This window comes from Prunus mume, linkage group LG1 (assembly GCF_029339155.1).
Source record: "Prunus mume cultivar Tortuosa linkage group LG1, ASM2933915v1, whole genome shotgun sequence".
Taxonomy (NCBI): Eukaryota; Viridiplantae; Streptophyta; class Magnoliopsida; order Rosales; family Rosaceae; genus Prunus; species Prunus mume.
In genome coordinates, this window is record NC_142698.1 from 17698974 (window position 1) to 17716129 (window position 17156).

The 17156-nt window shown below is 36.6% G+C and overlaps 3 protein-coding genes across 3 annotated transcripts; 1 reads left to right on the plus strand and 2 right to left on the minus strand.

Moving 5' to 3' along the window:
- The first annotated feature begins 6386 nt into the window (after positions 1–6386).
- Positions 6387–7933, plus strand: LOC103343632 (F-box/kelch-repeat protein At3g06240-like). The gene is made up of 2 exons (XM_016792556.2): positions 6387–6413; positions 6529–7933. The coding sequence occupies exon 2, from the start codon at positions 6530–6532 to the stop codon at positions 7661–7663; it is 1134 nt and encodes a 377-aa protein (XP_016648042.2). The 5' UTR covers positions 6387–6413; position 6529; the 3' UTR covers positions 7664–7933.
- A 168-nt stretch (positions 7934–8101) lies between these two features.
- On the minus strand, positions 8102–10381 carry LOC148921202 (ribonuclease MC-like). The gene is made up of 3 exons (XM_089052508.1): positions 10297–10381; positions 9824–10008; positions 8102–8607 (listed from the first exon to the last, which is right to left on the minus strand). The coding sequence occupies exons 1-3, from the start codon at positions 10373–10375 to the stop codon at positions 8191–8193; spliced, it is 681 nt and encodes a 226-aa protein (XP_088908634.1). The 5' UTR covers positions 10376–10381; the 3' UTR covers positions 8102–8190.
- Positions 10382–14867: 4486 nt separating this feature from the next.
- LOC103343613 (F-box/kelch-repeat protein At3g06240-like) lies at positions 14868–16348 on the minus strand. The gene has a single exon (XM_008247267.3). It carries the CDS (start codon positions 16188–16190, stop codon positions 14991–14993), a length of 1200 nt encoding a protein of 399 aa, XP_008245489.2. The 5' UTR covers positions 16191–16348; the 3' UTR covers positions 14868–14990.
- Between the last annotated feature and the right edge of the window lie 808 nt (positions 16349–17156).

Consider the following 17156-nt stretch of genomic DNA (forward strand, 5'->3'; position numbering starts at 1 on the left):
ATATTAATTCCTATCTTACGGTTGGGTGTGTTGAGTAATTTTCTGGGCTATTTTCTAAACTTTCATTTTTATAAAAGACTGGCTGTGAGAGAGAGGCATGTTGTTATAGGAAGTGAGCACAATCTTCCAATGTTTGTTTGTCTCTGGTTTATACGAGTTCATTGGACCTTCAATATAGAATTTGCAGGTGGGCCCTTTACCTTATATTTTTGGTTTTATATTCGCATTTGGAGCTCCATTAGTTTTGAGAGGTCATGTGAGGATGCTCCATTAGTGGATTAATTAGTGTGTGGCGGCCAAAACCAGTGAGACAATGTTAGTTCACTGGATCAACATTTCCTTGGATGAATAGGTACCGTATATGTTATACACATATGAGAGACAAATTCGTGAGAGATTTGAGCCTTTCATCTTACAATAAAACATAAACCTGTTAACTAGTTCATCAGGCAATAGAAGAGAGGGACAGTAGCATCAATTGGAATCGGGTCAAAAACAATTGCGGAACCATAATTTTTATAGAAATACTATACACATATATATATATTATCATAAATTGTTTCAATAATGGGGAGGACTAATTTCCTCTGAACATGGGTGAACTTACTAACAATTAGCACTAAACTCTTAATTTTTTTTCAACATTTGAACTGAACTGTAGCCCAGCCCACCCTAGCCTAAGGGTGGCTCTGCCCTTGGTCGGAAAAGTGGGATGGTGTATTCAAGAACATTCTCCCAAGATTGTTGATCTCTATCTTCGTGGTTGGTTTTGTACAATTCAAAACAATTTATTGGGAAGCTGAGGCTAGCAATGCTCTCATCCAAAATGGTAACTTTTTCTGCAGCTTTTGTCCTTTCTTCCTCTGTCAGGTTGGCATAATGGAGACTCAAATGTGGCATATGAGGTTCATGACAACCTGCTGCAATTTTGCGGACAAAGTAGTAGCATTTTAGTTCACAATCTTCATTCTCTAAATCCTCAACAAACCCATAACAAGAAATCTACAAAAAGAGATGGAAAATTTATTTTAAAACTGTCTGCTGGAAACTTTCACAAGCCTCTGTGAAGCCTTCGACTTTCATGGCTCAAAAGGATGGACCCCACAATGGTGGTGTGGGGCTCGATCTGGGGACCGCCAAACTCGGCCCGGAGGCCCTCCATCACCTTCTTGATCCTGCGGACCACGTCATAGGATGGTATGGCCCACACCGCGTACCTGTGCATTTTCTCCGGCACATCTTGGGTTTCTGGAAGAAGAAGAGTATTCTATTCAAGTTGATGAATTAAAAAGAAGTGTGTATATATATATATATATATATATATATATATATATATATATGAAATGGAGAAATAATAACTCTTGGTTGGCATTTTTTAACAGTTATTCATATTGTTCGAACTCTGCACTGTCTATTGGGGTGGGCACGTCATCTTCCCCTTCCCGATTGATGTTGGTCGATACAAATGGAAAAACATCATTTATAATATTCATGACTTGTTCATTAGGATCCACAATAGGTTCAACATTGTCCACTCTTGTGGCATTTGAAGACGAATCATTGTCTAATTGTTCTCCGTGAAGGTTCCAAATGCTATATGTTTCAATCATTCCTTTCTTTACTAAATGAAATCCAACATTTTCAATTGTCTCCCACAACGTGTTGTTACACATTCTATAATGACAACGGATTCTAGTTGCACCCGAGTTGTGTCTACATGCAAACTCAATAAAATCCTCGATTCTATTCAAGTATTCGTCTGCGCATCCATTCGGGTTCTGTATCCACCTTCTGCTCATAATTCTTGAAACCACAATCACAACACAACAATCACAACAACTTTATACGAAGTTATAATGTCACCTTATGCCTCATGTAAGGGCCATATCCCATTCGGGAATGCATAATCCTGTCACGTAACCTACGGCTACATGAGATTAGATTTCGACATGGACAAATTTCGGCAGATCTCGATTCTTGAGGTGGGCATAGGTATATATATACCTACATAGCACCCGAATAACGTACCGAGATGACACCGAAATCTCCACAATCGAAATTTAATCATGTAGCCGTAGATTACATGACAACACTATGCAGTACCAAACTGTCCAAATAATGGGACAATTCAAGAATTAATTAGACCGCAGTCATGCTTTACGCATCTATGCACGAAATCCAATTAATCTCGAACGGGAAACTAAGTGTTACTAAAAAATAATAATAAAAGTACGAAGTTAATTTCAACACATTATGCTCGTCACGCACAATTTAAAACCATAATATAAATATAATGTCACAAAAAAAAAAATTTAACATAACAAACTAAGTTTAACATAATGTAATTAATTTTATATTATTAAAGTATAAAGCGAATAAAATACTTTCTCAAGCGTTCTCCACCAATCGCTAATTACAAATATCCCTAAAAAAACGAAATTAATATCGTTAGTATAAATTTACATACATACTTTTAAACTAATGACAACAAATAATACTTACCTAGCAGAAGCACAGCAGAATGGTGTAGGTAAAAGTTTTTTTTTTTCAAGTCTGCCTCTGCAATGGCAGAAAACAAATCATAAGAAGAAGGATTTTGCGCCACGAATAAGGATTCGTCGCGCAACATTGTTTGTCGCGCAAACTACAAAACTCGTCGCACAAATGGAAAATTTCGTCACGCGAAGACGTGCCGACATCGAACTTTACGCGACGACAAATCTTTCCGTCGCGCAAAAGTTTAGCGCCAAAATAAAAAAATGCACATGACTACGTATATTTGCGTCGTGCTAAGTCTTCTTTTGGGACGACATTTGTTGTCGCGCAAGGTTTTGGAGCCAAAAATTATAACCCGCGCTTTTCCGCCTAACTTTGCGCGACGATAATGTCCACCGTCGCGCTAGGGTTCCTTTTGCGACGATATTTGTCGTCGCGCAAGGTTTTGGAGCTACCCCGAAATAAACGCGGGTATTTCTTCCCAATTTTGCGCGACGATCACGATTTTGGTGGCGCTAATAGCTTTTGCGCGATGAAAATTTTCGTCGCGCAAGTTTTCAATTATAAATTATTATCTGGAAAATTTTGCGCTATGATTGTCTTTTTCAGTCGCGCAAGAATTCTTTGCACGACAAAATTTTCGTCGTCGCGCAAAATGTCGTCACGCAAGTATTAAAATGTAGTAGTGTATTTTGTAATTTTTGTGGATGATTTCTCTAGAGCCACATGGTTGTACCTTTTAAATTCTAAAAATGAAGTTATGGAAGTGTTTAAGGATTTTCATAATCTTGTTACAAACCATTTCTCTTCTCAAATTCAAACCTTAAGGTCTGACAATGGCACCGAATATATGTCCCATGTCATGACACAATATTTGAGCAATCATGATATCATGCATCAAACAAATTGTGGTGGCACTCCTCAACAAAATGGCATAGTGGAAAGAAAAAACCGTGATTTACTTGAAAAAAACTAGAGCTTTAATGCTACAAATGAATGTACCAAAGAGATTTTGGTCTCAAAGAGTCATGGCAGCTGCATACCTCATTAATAGACTACCTAGCCGAGTCTTGGGTTTTAAATCTCCCATAGAGGTCATGAAATAAAGAAAAGTTGATATTTCACATCTTAGAGTCTTTGGTTGTATTTGTTTTGTTCATGTCCAACCTCATCATTGAGATAAATTGGACCCTAGAGCAGTTAAATGCATTTTTCTTGGTTATTCATCAACACAAAAGGGATATAAGTGCTATAATCCCCAACTGAGAAAAATGATTGTGTCTAAAGATGTTCGATTCCAAGAAACTAATCCTTTTTACAGCAAGTTACTTGAAACCACAAGTCAAGGGAAGTGTGTCTTGGATTTGTTTCCTCTACCAAGAATTGAGCTCAACATTCCTTATGTTTCAACAAATAAAAGTCTCAGTCCTGTCAATAATGATGTACCATTCACTAAGAGTAACAATGAAGCCACTCAGTCTGACGAGACACTACATGAGGATGGTGACAACCAAGGTGAACTTCAAGATGTATCTCAAGATTTGAATGAGTGTGAGACAACACTTGCAGCACCACGACGCAATCCTATGCGTGATAGACAACCCCCCACAAGGTTTCAAGATTTTGTCACCTACAAACCCAAGCATCCAATCTCCCATTGTGTATCATACCAAAAGGTAACTCCCTCACATGCTGCATTTCTAAACAATATTTCAAGTTACAGTGAGCCTCAAAATTTTCATGAGGCTAACAACCATGATGTGTGGAAAGAGGCAATGCAAGAAGAACTTAAAGCTCTAGACCAGCACCAAACCTGGAGCATCACCAAACTTCCAAAAGGAAAAAGGGCAGTGGGTTGTAAGTGGATCTATAAGATCAAATTTAATTCAGATGGTTCCATTGAGAGGCATAAAGCAAGGTTGATGGCTCGGGGATTCACTCAAACATTCGAGGTGGATTACAAAGAAACATTTGCACCTGTTGCAAAAATGAACTTAGTTAGGGTTCTATTGTCTGTTGCGGTCAACAAGGGATGGTCCATGTATCAGATGGACGTGAAGAATGCTTTCTTGCACGGTGATCTCGAAGAAGAAGTCTACATGAAATTGCCACCAGGACATCCTCAAAACAATGAACCTGATTTAGTATGCAAATTGCACAAATCAGTTTATGGACAAAAACAATCTCTTCGAGCTTGGTATGCCAAGCTAAGTTCAGTTCTTCAGAGTATTGGTTTCAAAAGAAGTAATGCCGATTCATCATTGTTTGTTCGCACTGGAGCTGTGGGAAAATTATAGTTGTGTTGATCTATGTTGATGACTTAATAATTATAGGTGATAATGCTGAAGAGATCTCCAAGCTCAAACAATCACTTCAACAAAGGTTTGCAATTAAGGACCTTGATGTTTTGAAGTATTTTCTTGGAATAGAAATGGCAACTTCACACAAGGGATTATTTCTTAATCAAAGAAAGTATGTTCTAGATCTGCTCAAGGAAGCTAACATGAGCAATGCTAAACCAGCAATAACTCCTCTTGATAGCAAGCTTAAACTCAGCTTGGAGGGCACGCCACTCACGAATATAAGCTATTATCAGAGACTTGTTGGTAAGTTGATCTACCTAACAATCACCAGACCTGATATAACATATTCAGTCAGTATCGCAAGCCAATTCATGCAATCTCCCACAGTCGAACATTTGAACCTTGTTAAAAGGATCCTACGCTACTTAAAAAGGTTTATGGGTCGTGGCATCATCATGAAGAAGAATGAGAACACCCAAATCATGGGATATTGTGATGCTGATTGGGCAGGAAACGCAATCGATCGCAAGTCCACAACTGGTTACTGTACTTTCGTAGGTGGGAACTTGGTCACATGGAAGAGTAAAAAGCAAACTGTCATCGCAAGATCAAGTGCCGAAGTGGAATACCGTGCAATGGCCTCAACTGCGTGTGAACTGATATGGCTAAAGGGTCTTCTGTGTGATTTAGGTGTGTACAACTCACCCTATGTCCTTATTCTGTGATAACCAGGCAGCAATGCACATAGCATCAAACCTAGTGTTTCATGAGAGAACGAAACACATCGAAGTTGACTGTCATTATGTTCGGGAACAAGTACAGTCGCAGGTGATTCAGACCCATTATACAAGAAGCTTCGATCAGTTGGCCGACGTATTCACCGAACCTTTGGCTTCTCATCAATTTCAAAGGCTTCTGTCCAAGCTTGGATCCATCAACCTTTTGGATCCAGCTTGAGGGGGAGTATTGAAAGTTGTCCAGCGGTTTATTAGTTTTTCTGTGTATTGTTGCCGTTCCCCAAGTGGATAATAGCCATCTTCACCTTTCTTGTGATTAGGAACTTTTTGCATAGAAGTCTATCCTTAGATGTCAATTCCTTAATTAACGGATGTCAACTCCCTAATTAAAGGGGCTGTTGTTTACCTTCCCTAGGTCTCAGTTTGTGGAGTAAATCAAGAAAGGTCAAGGAGGGTCAGTCTCCTTTATATATCTGTGTACAATTGTAATAATTTATGATTTGGAAATACAAAAAACAACTATTTGGAAATTCAATACCTTTTTTTTTTCGGGAAATCTGTAGGCTTCTTTACATTATTGATAAATGATCATCGCTTTCTCCTTGTCATGAGGTGGTGCTTTATTCTAGGGGCCGAATTACTTGGTTACTTACTCTATTATCCATTCAATAACGTTCAGCCAGGATCTTAACATTTTTTACTCCGAAGAAGCTGCCCTGAAATGCAGTTCTTTCTTCCTTTTTGTTTTCCTTTTTTTAGGAGGTTATAAATATTATTTTTCCCATGACTATTTCACAGAGCTCTATCCTTTATTTTTTGACGCACGCGAACTGTTGGAAATTTCATTCTTTTCCATTGGCCATTGCCAACCTCAAAAGTGAGTCAATGGATTTTCTGCAAAATTGAAAGCACCATTCTTTTTTTTAGCTTGTTTTATTATGATCCTTGCTTTAAATTCTAACTTATTTTCATTATCATCTTTTTTTTTTCAGGATGACATTCTCACTGCGTAAGAAAGAAATCTTAATCGACATCCTAGTAAGACTACCTGCAAAATCCCTTGTTCGGTTTCTGTGTACATGCAAGTCATGGGGTGATTTGATTGGCAGCTCCAGTTTTGTTAGCATACACCTTAACAGGAACGTCACAAAACATGCCCATGTCTATCTACTCTGCCTCCACCACCCAAATTTTGAACGTCAGGTAGACCCTGATGACCCATATGTTGAACAAAAATTTCACTGGTCTATATTTTCGAATGAAACATTTGAGGAGTGCTCCAAGTTAAGCCACCCCTTAGGGAGCACAGAGCGTTATGGGATATATGGTTCAAGCAATGGTTTAGTTTGCATTTCGGATGAGATATTGAATTTCGATAGTCCTATACACATATGGAATCCATCGGTCAGGAAACTTAGGACCCCTCCAATGAGCGCCAACATTAACGTTAAATTTAGCCATGTTGCTCTCCAGTTCGGGTTCCATCCCGGGCTTAATGACTACAAGGTTGTAAGGATGATGCGTACCAACAAAAATGCCTTGGCTGTTGAGGTCTATAGTCTTAGAACAGACTCTTGGAAGATGATTGAAACAATTCCTCCTTGGCTAAAATGCACTTGGCAGCATCATAAGGGTACATTTTTTAATGGAGTAGCATATCACATCATTGAAAAAGGTCCTCTATTCAGTATTATGTCCTTCGATTCAGGCAGTGAAGAATTCGAAGAATTCTTAGCACCAGATGCCATTTGCAATTCATGGGGGTTATGTATCGACGTTTACAAGGAACAAATTTGCTTGCTTTTTACATTTTATGATTGTGAGGAGGAGGACATGGAAAAAAGTGACTTCTGGGTTCTGCAAGAAAAACGATGGAAACAATTGTCTCCTTTTATTTATCCTTCAAACTGTTATAGTACAATGGGGATCAGTATAGATAATGAACTCTTAATGCAAAGAAGAGATCACATTAAGGGAGGAGCAGATCTGTACTTGTGTAATTACGAATCCAAGCAAGTTCTTGAAACAGGACTTAGGTTGGGCACGGTGACGTATGGGGAAATCGAATTCTTGTTTTCAGTTACTTACATAGAAACTTTGGTTTTACTCAATTCATTACAATACTGATGTAGTTTTTCTTTCAATTTCTTCTGCAAGAATGATCATTGAACAAAAACTTGAAAGATAAATGATTCAGATCATTGAATTAGAAGTTTGAGTCTCCACAATTGCCACAGTTTGCCAAAAAAAAGTTATGGTGGTCCTTCTCAAAAAGGGTCCCGTTGCTTTCAATACCCATGTATATTAGGTGACGAAAGACAACCAGTTGTTTTGAAAAGAAAAAAAACACTCGTTTGAGTATTGTAATGAAAAAGTTACGTTAAATTTGTCCTAATTGACAATTGCCTAAAAAAGACTGTCTGAGGGACAATTTATAAATTAATATCCTCCAGAATTAAAGTCCATTTTAGTGGACATCGCCCTATAAAAAATAAAAAGTAATAGCTTGAAATTAATATAAAAAAAATCCAACCAAAAACAAATAAAAAGATAAAGAGGGCGGACTTCCCAAATTGTAACTGCAATCATTCATTTTGTTTTTATTATACTAAACCATACTACTTTATTATGACTTTAGAAAGCTATCCACAATTTTATTGAAACCAGATGGCTTGTTGATTTCCGCATGTTGCTGTTCGATTACAGTCAATCTGCTTTAATGCATTATACTCATAACATAATACCACTTCATGTAAGTGTAACAACTGAGTCTTCTTATCCCGTTTGCAACGAAGGGAGGGTGTTGTTTGAGTTCTTGCTTTAATGGCTGATACTATGTCCGAGTAGCTCCACTTTTGTGTCGCACTTGGTACGATTGAAGCGTTTTCAAGGATCTTTGTAATATTGTGAAAGTTCCACATCTCGTGGGATCGCTCGAAGTACTGCATTTGGTTAAGTTTCTCTTCGGAACATGTACCATGTTTGTTCCATTCGCTTTCCCAAAATCTTGTATCATTGCCACTTTCCACGTCCGGCCAAGATTTCTTCAGTTTGGATCGCAATTGAGGGTACTGAGACATCCGAGCAATATATGTGAAATAAATACATAGATTTCATCCGAGCAATTGTTCCACATTTTAGCATTATTAATGTACGTTTTTTTCGAAAATATGTGAATAAAATCTATTTATTTATTTCCTGAAAAGAAAAAGTGCAGGTTTATAGCATTTTGGATGTAGGTTTTGTTCCTCCAAAATAAACTAAATGTTTTGAATAGTCAATATATCAATTTGTTAGTTTTGAAAAGAGAAAGGATTGTACTTTGGTGATTGAATTTGACAAATCTGTTGGAAAGTTAGTGTAGTGCGTTGGTATTTCTAGAATTACTCAGATACAATATATCTGGGTATTATCAAGGATATCAGAAAGCTAGCGGCGAGTTTTGTATCTTGTGAACAAGGCTGCACATGAAGCTGCAAAGCTGGGTCGGGGTTTGGTGGAAGCACAATGCTGGCCCAATAGGGCTCTACTAGCTTTTATGCATGTTCTCAATTCGGATGGACTCCCCGGTCCTCCTTAGTTTTTGTTAGTGTTGGGGGGAGATTCCTTTTGTACTAAACTGAGTGTTGGTTTAGTTATCTCCTACTTTGTTTTTTCGGTTGTAAGCTTATTAGTCCCGCTCTTCTTTCGGGCTTGAATGAAATTTGTAGTGCATTGACCAAAAAACCAAAAAAAATCTGGGTATTAAATTGAATGTTGAGTGTGATACTTTCTTTTTTATATACGCAAAGTACAAAATGATATACCGTTTAATTAGATTATTAGATATATGTATATATATAAACTAAAAGGAAAAAAATGGTAAAACATTCAAAATACCAGAAAATACCATTGGTTAATACAAACATTAAGAATTGAAATTATTAATTAAATTAGGATAATATTGTAAATTCACACTTTTTCATATTTAAAAAAATTAAAATTAAAAGAAAAATCAGATAATGGATCCTATTTTTATAGAACACAACTACCCGTTATATTTTTTAATTCTAAAATAAATTTTAATTTTTTTAAAAAAAGCCTTTCAGTAGCGAAAGTGCATGCGGACAGGCTAATGTATATATATATATATATATATAAAGATGCGGTCAGATATATTATTATTATTATTATAAATGTATTTATCAGCTTCATTGAAAAAAGTATTTTATCTTCATATGAGACAATCTAATTTTCTGATAACTAAATGCTAAAGAGTAAGTGAAAAAATAATGAAACCATACATACCACTTTCGTAAAGTTAAATTGCGACCCAGTGCAATTACTAGGCATCCTTGGGTTTGAATAATTACTTGGCCATAGGCCATGGATGGTGAAGATTTGTAATCGCCGCTGTTGGTTGGAAGGTTTGCTGCTAAATCTGCAGGTCGTCGGTGGCCATTGTTGCACAAATTGAAAATAGACATAAGATCCTGCCAAAATTATTGTGAGAAGGTTAATGGTATCTTAAATAAGGATTTGATGTATAAAGAACATAATTTTGGCTGCACTTATTGCAACTATGCAGAGTAGACGAAAGAAAGCATGCCGAAAGGTAATGTCCAAGTAGTTATTCAGCCAAAGAAAGTTGCGCGCTATATCAAAGTTGTCCGTTACATGATATATATCATCGAACACACAGAGTATTTCTCAAAATACAAAATAGAAGTAGAAAAGTACAATGCATATTATAAACAGCAAAAAAATGTAATGCAACCCACCAGTAGTGCTCATAATGAAACAAAAGAAGAAAGCAAATGCAAGAACAAGGAGAGCGGTTGACGACTTCAACGTTGTCATACTAGGAGAATACTAAAGCAATAAGGAATACAACAGAATGGGAGAGGCTTTCTGAGCTAAGAAGCATTTTGTTTGCTGTTTATATAGGAGGTTGCATGGGGTGTACTATCGCAATTAATCTGTCACTTATAAATTGTGGGCATAGGTAAATCCAACTTTGACTTTTTCCCACGGGTTTCTCAAGAACCCAATATACATGCATAAACCCAAAAAAAACATCATAAAAGCCCTTGCTTCTTTAACGTACTTCAAAATATTAAAGAAAAAAGAATAAAACACAAGGAAGCCAGTTAACAAATAAACATAAAATGGAATGGAAAGATACCTAAGTCGATAAATGTTTGCATGTTCTGGGTAGACAGTGTACCATCCAATATACATAAAACATGTGGTTTAGACTCTCCAATATACTAGACTATTTTTTTTTAAATAAAAATAAAATATTTCCACATGTCCTATGTATATTGAATGTGAATTACATACTAAGTCTTACTCTCATTATTAAAATATTTAACTGAGAATAGAACCACTAAGTATCTCTAGTTGAATGCTTCCCATAAACATATGAATGATCAAGTTCTTTATGGGTTTTTTTTAAGAAAGAGAATTCATTAATAGAACTAAAAACGTACAAAGAGCAACATGATACAGTGGTCTCGTTAAAACCTTCTTAGGACAACCTCATGGGACAAACTCCAGGAAGGAAAGAGTACCACACATGTCATGGACTAGCAAGAGAGTCCAATTCATGTCATTTTGGACCATTACAATAAAAGAACAAATCAAAAACAAAAACTAACAAAAAAAACTCCGACAAGAACCGCAACTAGAGACCAACACAGTACACCCACATTAGAGGACCGCAGAAACCCCAAATAGTAAACCTACGAGAGAGGACCGCAGAACATCCCATCTGTCAAAAGAACCCTTCTATGAGCAAAATCATAGTCTTTTGACATCCACACAAACTACAAAGGCATATCATAATAGAAACCAAGAGAGAACACAGAGTAACACAGAAACAACAGTAAAAAGGACCCCTAAGTAGCACTCCACTTCAACTCAGAACCCGACAAAGAAAACCTTTTATGACCAAGCATAGTTCTTCGGTCGGTGCAGAGTAAAGAAGAGCACCACATCATAATAACTATCATCAGCGTCGCTACGCCACCGTCGTTGAAACAGAGACAAAACATCAACCACCGGTATCACAATTCTCCCGATAAGAGACACAATCCATCGTCACTACTGTGGCCGCCGTCGAGACAAAGACAACATCAATCACTTAGAACACTGCAAAAACAACTAAACCAAACAAACAGACAAATAGACCTAGATCCAAACAGATATAGACTATCTGGGGAGGGGAATGGGAGGAGAAAAGGGGATAAGAGGAAGGGAAAAGATGGGAGAAAAAGAAGGGGAGATGATGAGAGAAAGGGGAAGATGGGCCGAGGAGGGGAGAGGCAGTTCCACCTCCCTCCCTTTCCCCCTCTTAGCTTCCTTACGGTTGGTTGTCGGCAAGAAAAAAAGGGACCAGAGTGCGGCTAGGGTTTCCCACTGGGCTAGATCAAGTTCTTTATGGTTAACCAAAAGAAAAGTTGTTGAGTTAGCAAGCAATGAAGTTTGGTGAAAAAATTAGTTATGATTAACTAAGCTAATGCTTCGATTTCATATAGTAATAAAATACAAAGAAAGAGACCATTTGAAAGGTTTCTTTAAAGATCTTGATCATATGGTACTACGCTAACTCTTTTACAGAAGGTATTCCCAATAAACAGTAATGGTTACAGTTTTCTTGATGATTTTTATTACGGGTATCAGTTAGTATTCTAGGAAAAAGGATTAAAATAATAAACAGAGAAATTACTACACTAAGAGCATCCACAATGATGCTCTCTATTTCTTAGCTAAAATTTGGCTAAAAATATCATAAAGCTATTTTAGGAGCTCTCTAAAAAATTTCAACTCCAACCATACTCCATAATTTGGAGAGTCGTAAAAAATAAAATAAAAAATTGTTAGCATTAAACAAAGGTTTGAAATACTCATTAAATAAAGCAGCATTAAATTATAGGGAGCCACTAGGAGTCCTTTCTCTCTCCTCAAATTTAAGAGCTCCTAGAGGACTTCCTAATTTAGGAGGTGGATAGGGAGCGTGATTGGAGTTGCATTTTTATGATTCCTCCCTAAAATTTGTCTAAGGAGGTGGTTTAGAGTATCCACAATGATGCTCTCTATTTCTTAGCTAAAATTTAGCTAAAAATATAATAAAGCTATTTTAGGAGCTCTCTAAAAAATTTCAACTCCAACCATACTCCATAATTTGGAGAGTCATAAATGCTATAACTCTTTTTTGATTGGTCAATCTCTATTAAAAAATAAAATAAAAAATAGTTAGCATTAAATAAAGGTTTGAAATACTCATTAAATAAAGCAGCATTAAATTATAGGGAGTCACTAGGAGTCCTTTCTCTCTCCTCATATTTAGGAGCTTCTAGAGAACTCCCTATTTTAGGAGGTGGATAGAGAGCATGGTTGGAGTTGCATTTTTATAATTTCTCCCTAAAATTTGTCTAAGAAGGTAGTTTAGGGAGCCCATTGTGGATGCTCTAAGTGTTTGTTGAAAAATGTAAGGCCAAAAGTCATTTTTTATCCTTATAGTTTGTCGGTTTTATCATTTTGGTCATGTAGTTTCAATTTGGTCAATTTTATCTATGTAGTTTTCAATTACAAGCAATTCAAGGACATCCATCAATTTCTGTCAAATTTCTCTAACTTCTGTTATGTTTTGAACACATGCACCTTATGTGGAGGGATATTTCAGTCCACTCCCAGTCAGCAATCAATCCCTTGTTTCTCAGTTCTGCCTTCATATCATCCATGTAATTAGTCAATTCGTTGTTGAGCACCAGTGAGCGCCTCCACATATTATCCATCTTAAGAAGACCCATGGTTTGCTTGCACATCCAACGATTTCATTGTTACAACAATCACTTCAGCATGCATCCTTATATCATAGATAATTAAACTCAGCCTTAAGCCCCTATGCATCAGTATCCTCTGGATTTTACAACTCTCAAGGCTTTCCTTAGTGAGGAGTTGAGAGAGAAGAAGTATGAGACCACCGTCTCTCATTATACAATACAAATCAATTATACCATACAACCACTTCTTCCAATCAATGAACCAAATCCAAACCCATTTCTTTGTGATAAAACTACACACTTATTAGGCTATGTAGGTAATTAAATTTAAAATATATCAATGTTGCTAGCAGTGGACAGCTGTTCTGTCTAGTAAGAGTTAAAATTGATTGACTGGACCTTTGTGAGCAACCACTTAACTGATCAAAAAGGTTGCAATTGGAAGCATCTATCTTTTAGAAGAAATTATTAGAGTTTTCAAACCGATTAAAATTTAGCTTTTGTGGCAGTAATGGAGTTGTAGTAGTGATTTCTTTATGCTATTCAGGACGTCTAACTGCCAAAGTCAATGGCCACATGGGGTGTTGGAGCTCTAATAATGACTTCCTGGTTCTGTGGTTAAGACTTTAAAGTCGTGCACGTAAACATGGGATGTCTCAAGAAAATACAATCATCCGGAGCAAAAAATTAGGAAGGTGTATCCAATTCATATTTATAAAGACTTTTTTTAAGTGAGTGACTTTCATAGAGTTGATAAATTCTTAAATACTTTCATAGAGTTTATAAGGCCCCGTTTGGCCCATGGCACGAAAGAGAAAATCACTTCCTATGTTATTTCCTAAGGGATGAGAGTAAATTTAATCGCTTTCCCTGGACTTTTAAAAACTAAGTATAAAGAAATGGAAAACAAAGTATAAAGAAATACAGTAGGAATGGAAAACAAAGTTTGTATAATTTTTCAATTATACCCATATTAAATTAAATAAATAAAATGCATTTAATGATACATTGTAATTCTAAATTGTTAATGGGGATAAAATGGTCATGAAAAATGTGCATTGAATGTTGGCTCATTTTCCCAAACTTTCCCATGATGAGGGAAAACAAAACCCAAGTTCAGAGTAGGGTTTCACTTCCCCTCTTACTTTCACATGTGCCAGGCAACCATTTCTCATACCTGGACTTACCAAACATGATAAAGCAATTGATTTCTCATAAGGCCCCGTTTTCTTTATGCCTGGAAAATTATATATTAAGTATAAACAAATTTTATCGCTTTCCCTTATAAGGCCCTGTTTTCTTTATACATTCCTATAGTGTAAGTTGGAAAATTAAGTATAAAGAAAAAGAACTAATATAAAAGTGAAGTAAAAAGAAATTAATGTAGGGTAGGGGTAGAATAGGAAAGAGAAAGGACAAAATTGATTAAAAAGCAAAAGGGGGTGTAAGTAGAGAAAATGAGAGTGGGGAAATCATATCCCAGAAAAAGAAGTGAGAAATTATATGTCTAGACTCTCAAGTCTTTTTATTTATTTATTAATTTTTTAAATACAAGCGATTGAGAGAGGGAGATTTACACAAATATTCATTGGGTGTTTGGAGGTTTCAAACCTCTGTCCGCATAGGTGGAAATGGAAGAGCTCAACCAATTGAACTATACCTCACTAGCGACTCCCAAACGTATTGCCTCATGTAATCGGAAGTAAGCTATTCACATACACAATAGTTTCAAAATCAGATGGGATTTTCATGGGAAGATTCTTAAGCTTCTCAATTGCAAGGTTGAAAGATACTATATCTCCATCTTCGGTAACCATAAGAATCTCGTCACTCCTCCAAAATTCCAATACCCTCTTAATGCCCATCAATGGCTCAAAATTTAAGTGTTTTGTCCAAGAACCCTTAGCACCATCAAAGTCATCCAACACCCAAACTCCATAGGAGTCAGGACATACACTAAAACGATTAAACCCAAAAAGAGCAATGGATCCATCCCACAGTATAATGCGCAGATCACAATACATAAGATAAGACATTTCATAAGCATAAGATGATCCTTCCTCATACATATAAAAACTATCAGGAAATAATAGATTATGAAATATTTCATCACCCGTGTCGAAGAAAATGACCATTGGCTTCTGTTCCTCGTCCTCGTATTCCACAGATTGTTTTGGTTGCTCATACCCCACCCAATAACAAATTCCTTGGAAGTATATCTGGAAATAATCAGGAAAAAAGCAAGTACTATCTGTTTCTAAAGAATTATTGTTGATTTCTCGCCAAGAATCAGTACTGAGGGTGTATATTTCAACTCTAGGAGGAGGAATAAGACCATCAATTTCCGCCTGATAAGATGCAATTCTACTAACTTTGTAATCTTTAGATTTGGGATCATATCCAAACCCCACAGCACATCCCCACCAATCTGGAAGGCCTGATTTGGGTAGAAGTTTGATTTCCTTGATTGCTGGATTGCATAAAACAAGGTTGTCACTACAAGGACTTAGACAAACGATCCCATTACAATGGCCTAAAATACTTGGAGATTCTACATCCTCGAGCCCAATAAATCGTCCCGAAGAAAGTGGAAACTTGATGTCCTCAACAACAAAATTGAGGTTATGCTCAGCATCATCATAATCATTTCGGAGATGAAGGAAGGAGAATGCAAGTTCCTTCTCATCACTGTTAGTGTCGCTCTGGACAAAACGACTGACAAGGATGCAGGTGGACAGTTTGTTGTGCATCGAATTAGAGAGGTGATTTTCCACGAACGTGGGATTGTTGATCACAGTATACCACGATTTACGAACACATTTGAATCGCATTAGAGATTTGGAAGGCAATCTTGGTAGGATATGACGCAACGCCATCTCTTCCCACATCTTGCAAAACTCTAAACCCTAATGATTGAACGATGAGGGATAGAAATATATGTTTTGATGGTACGTACTTAGAGATTAACAACTAATTAATATGGGTTTGAATTCTGCATTTCGAAATGAGTGAGAGAACTTGATTAAGGGAGGCAGGAAGATTTCCATATTGATGATCTGCTGACCAGAAAAGAGATGGTTACGTGGTTTGTGATATGTGACTTTCTTTTAATAGTTTTCCCTTCTGTTTTACTTGGTTTAACGGTGTAGAGTTTTTATTATTAACTTTCGTTATAATTTCTTCACCACCAGATAACTTTTTTTCCCCCTTAAGATATTTGACTTTTTCTAATGTTTATGAGCATGTCTATTTTTAGGAGTATCAATCACATGACATGTCCAAGAGTTTTGAGCATCTGTGATCATCTTCAACGTGCCCTGTCAACTTGAAAACACTTCAACTTTAAAGTTGGGTGTATAATTGCTATATAAGAAAAGGTTGGTTGTACAATTCATCCATCTGCATGCGCCCTAATTAACTTTTGTGCATATGGTGATAAAAAAGTTCCAATTGGAAGCATCCTATCTTTTAGAACAAAGTAGTAGAGTTTTCTTTTATGCCATTCAGGCTAAGATGTCTAACTGCCAAAGTCAATGGCCACATGGAATGTTAGAGCTCTAGAAATGACTTCCTGATGCTGCCATTGCGGTTAAGGCTTTAAAGTCCATGGACACATGACATGTGTCTCAAGAAAATGCAACCATCCCCAGAAACACCCGCTAACTCTCAGGTAATAATTAACATACAAAATTGAAAGATTGAGGCTACAAGTACTCATAGTATTGGATGAGAAATTTTTGTATGTTCTGGTACTCATCCTATTGAACATACGAAAATTACTCAACAGAATTTCATCCTTATTGGTACATCTTTTATCAAGCTTTTGGACAAGAGGAAAAAATAAAGGTGAGAAA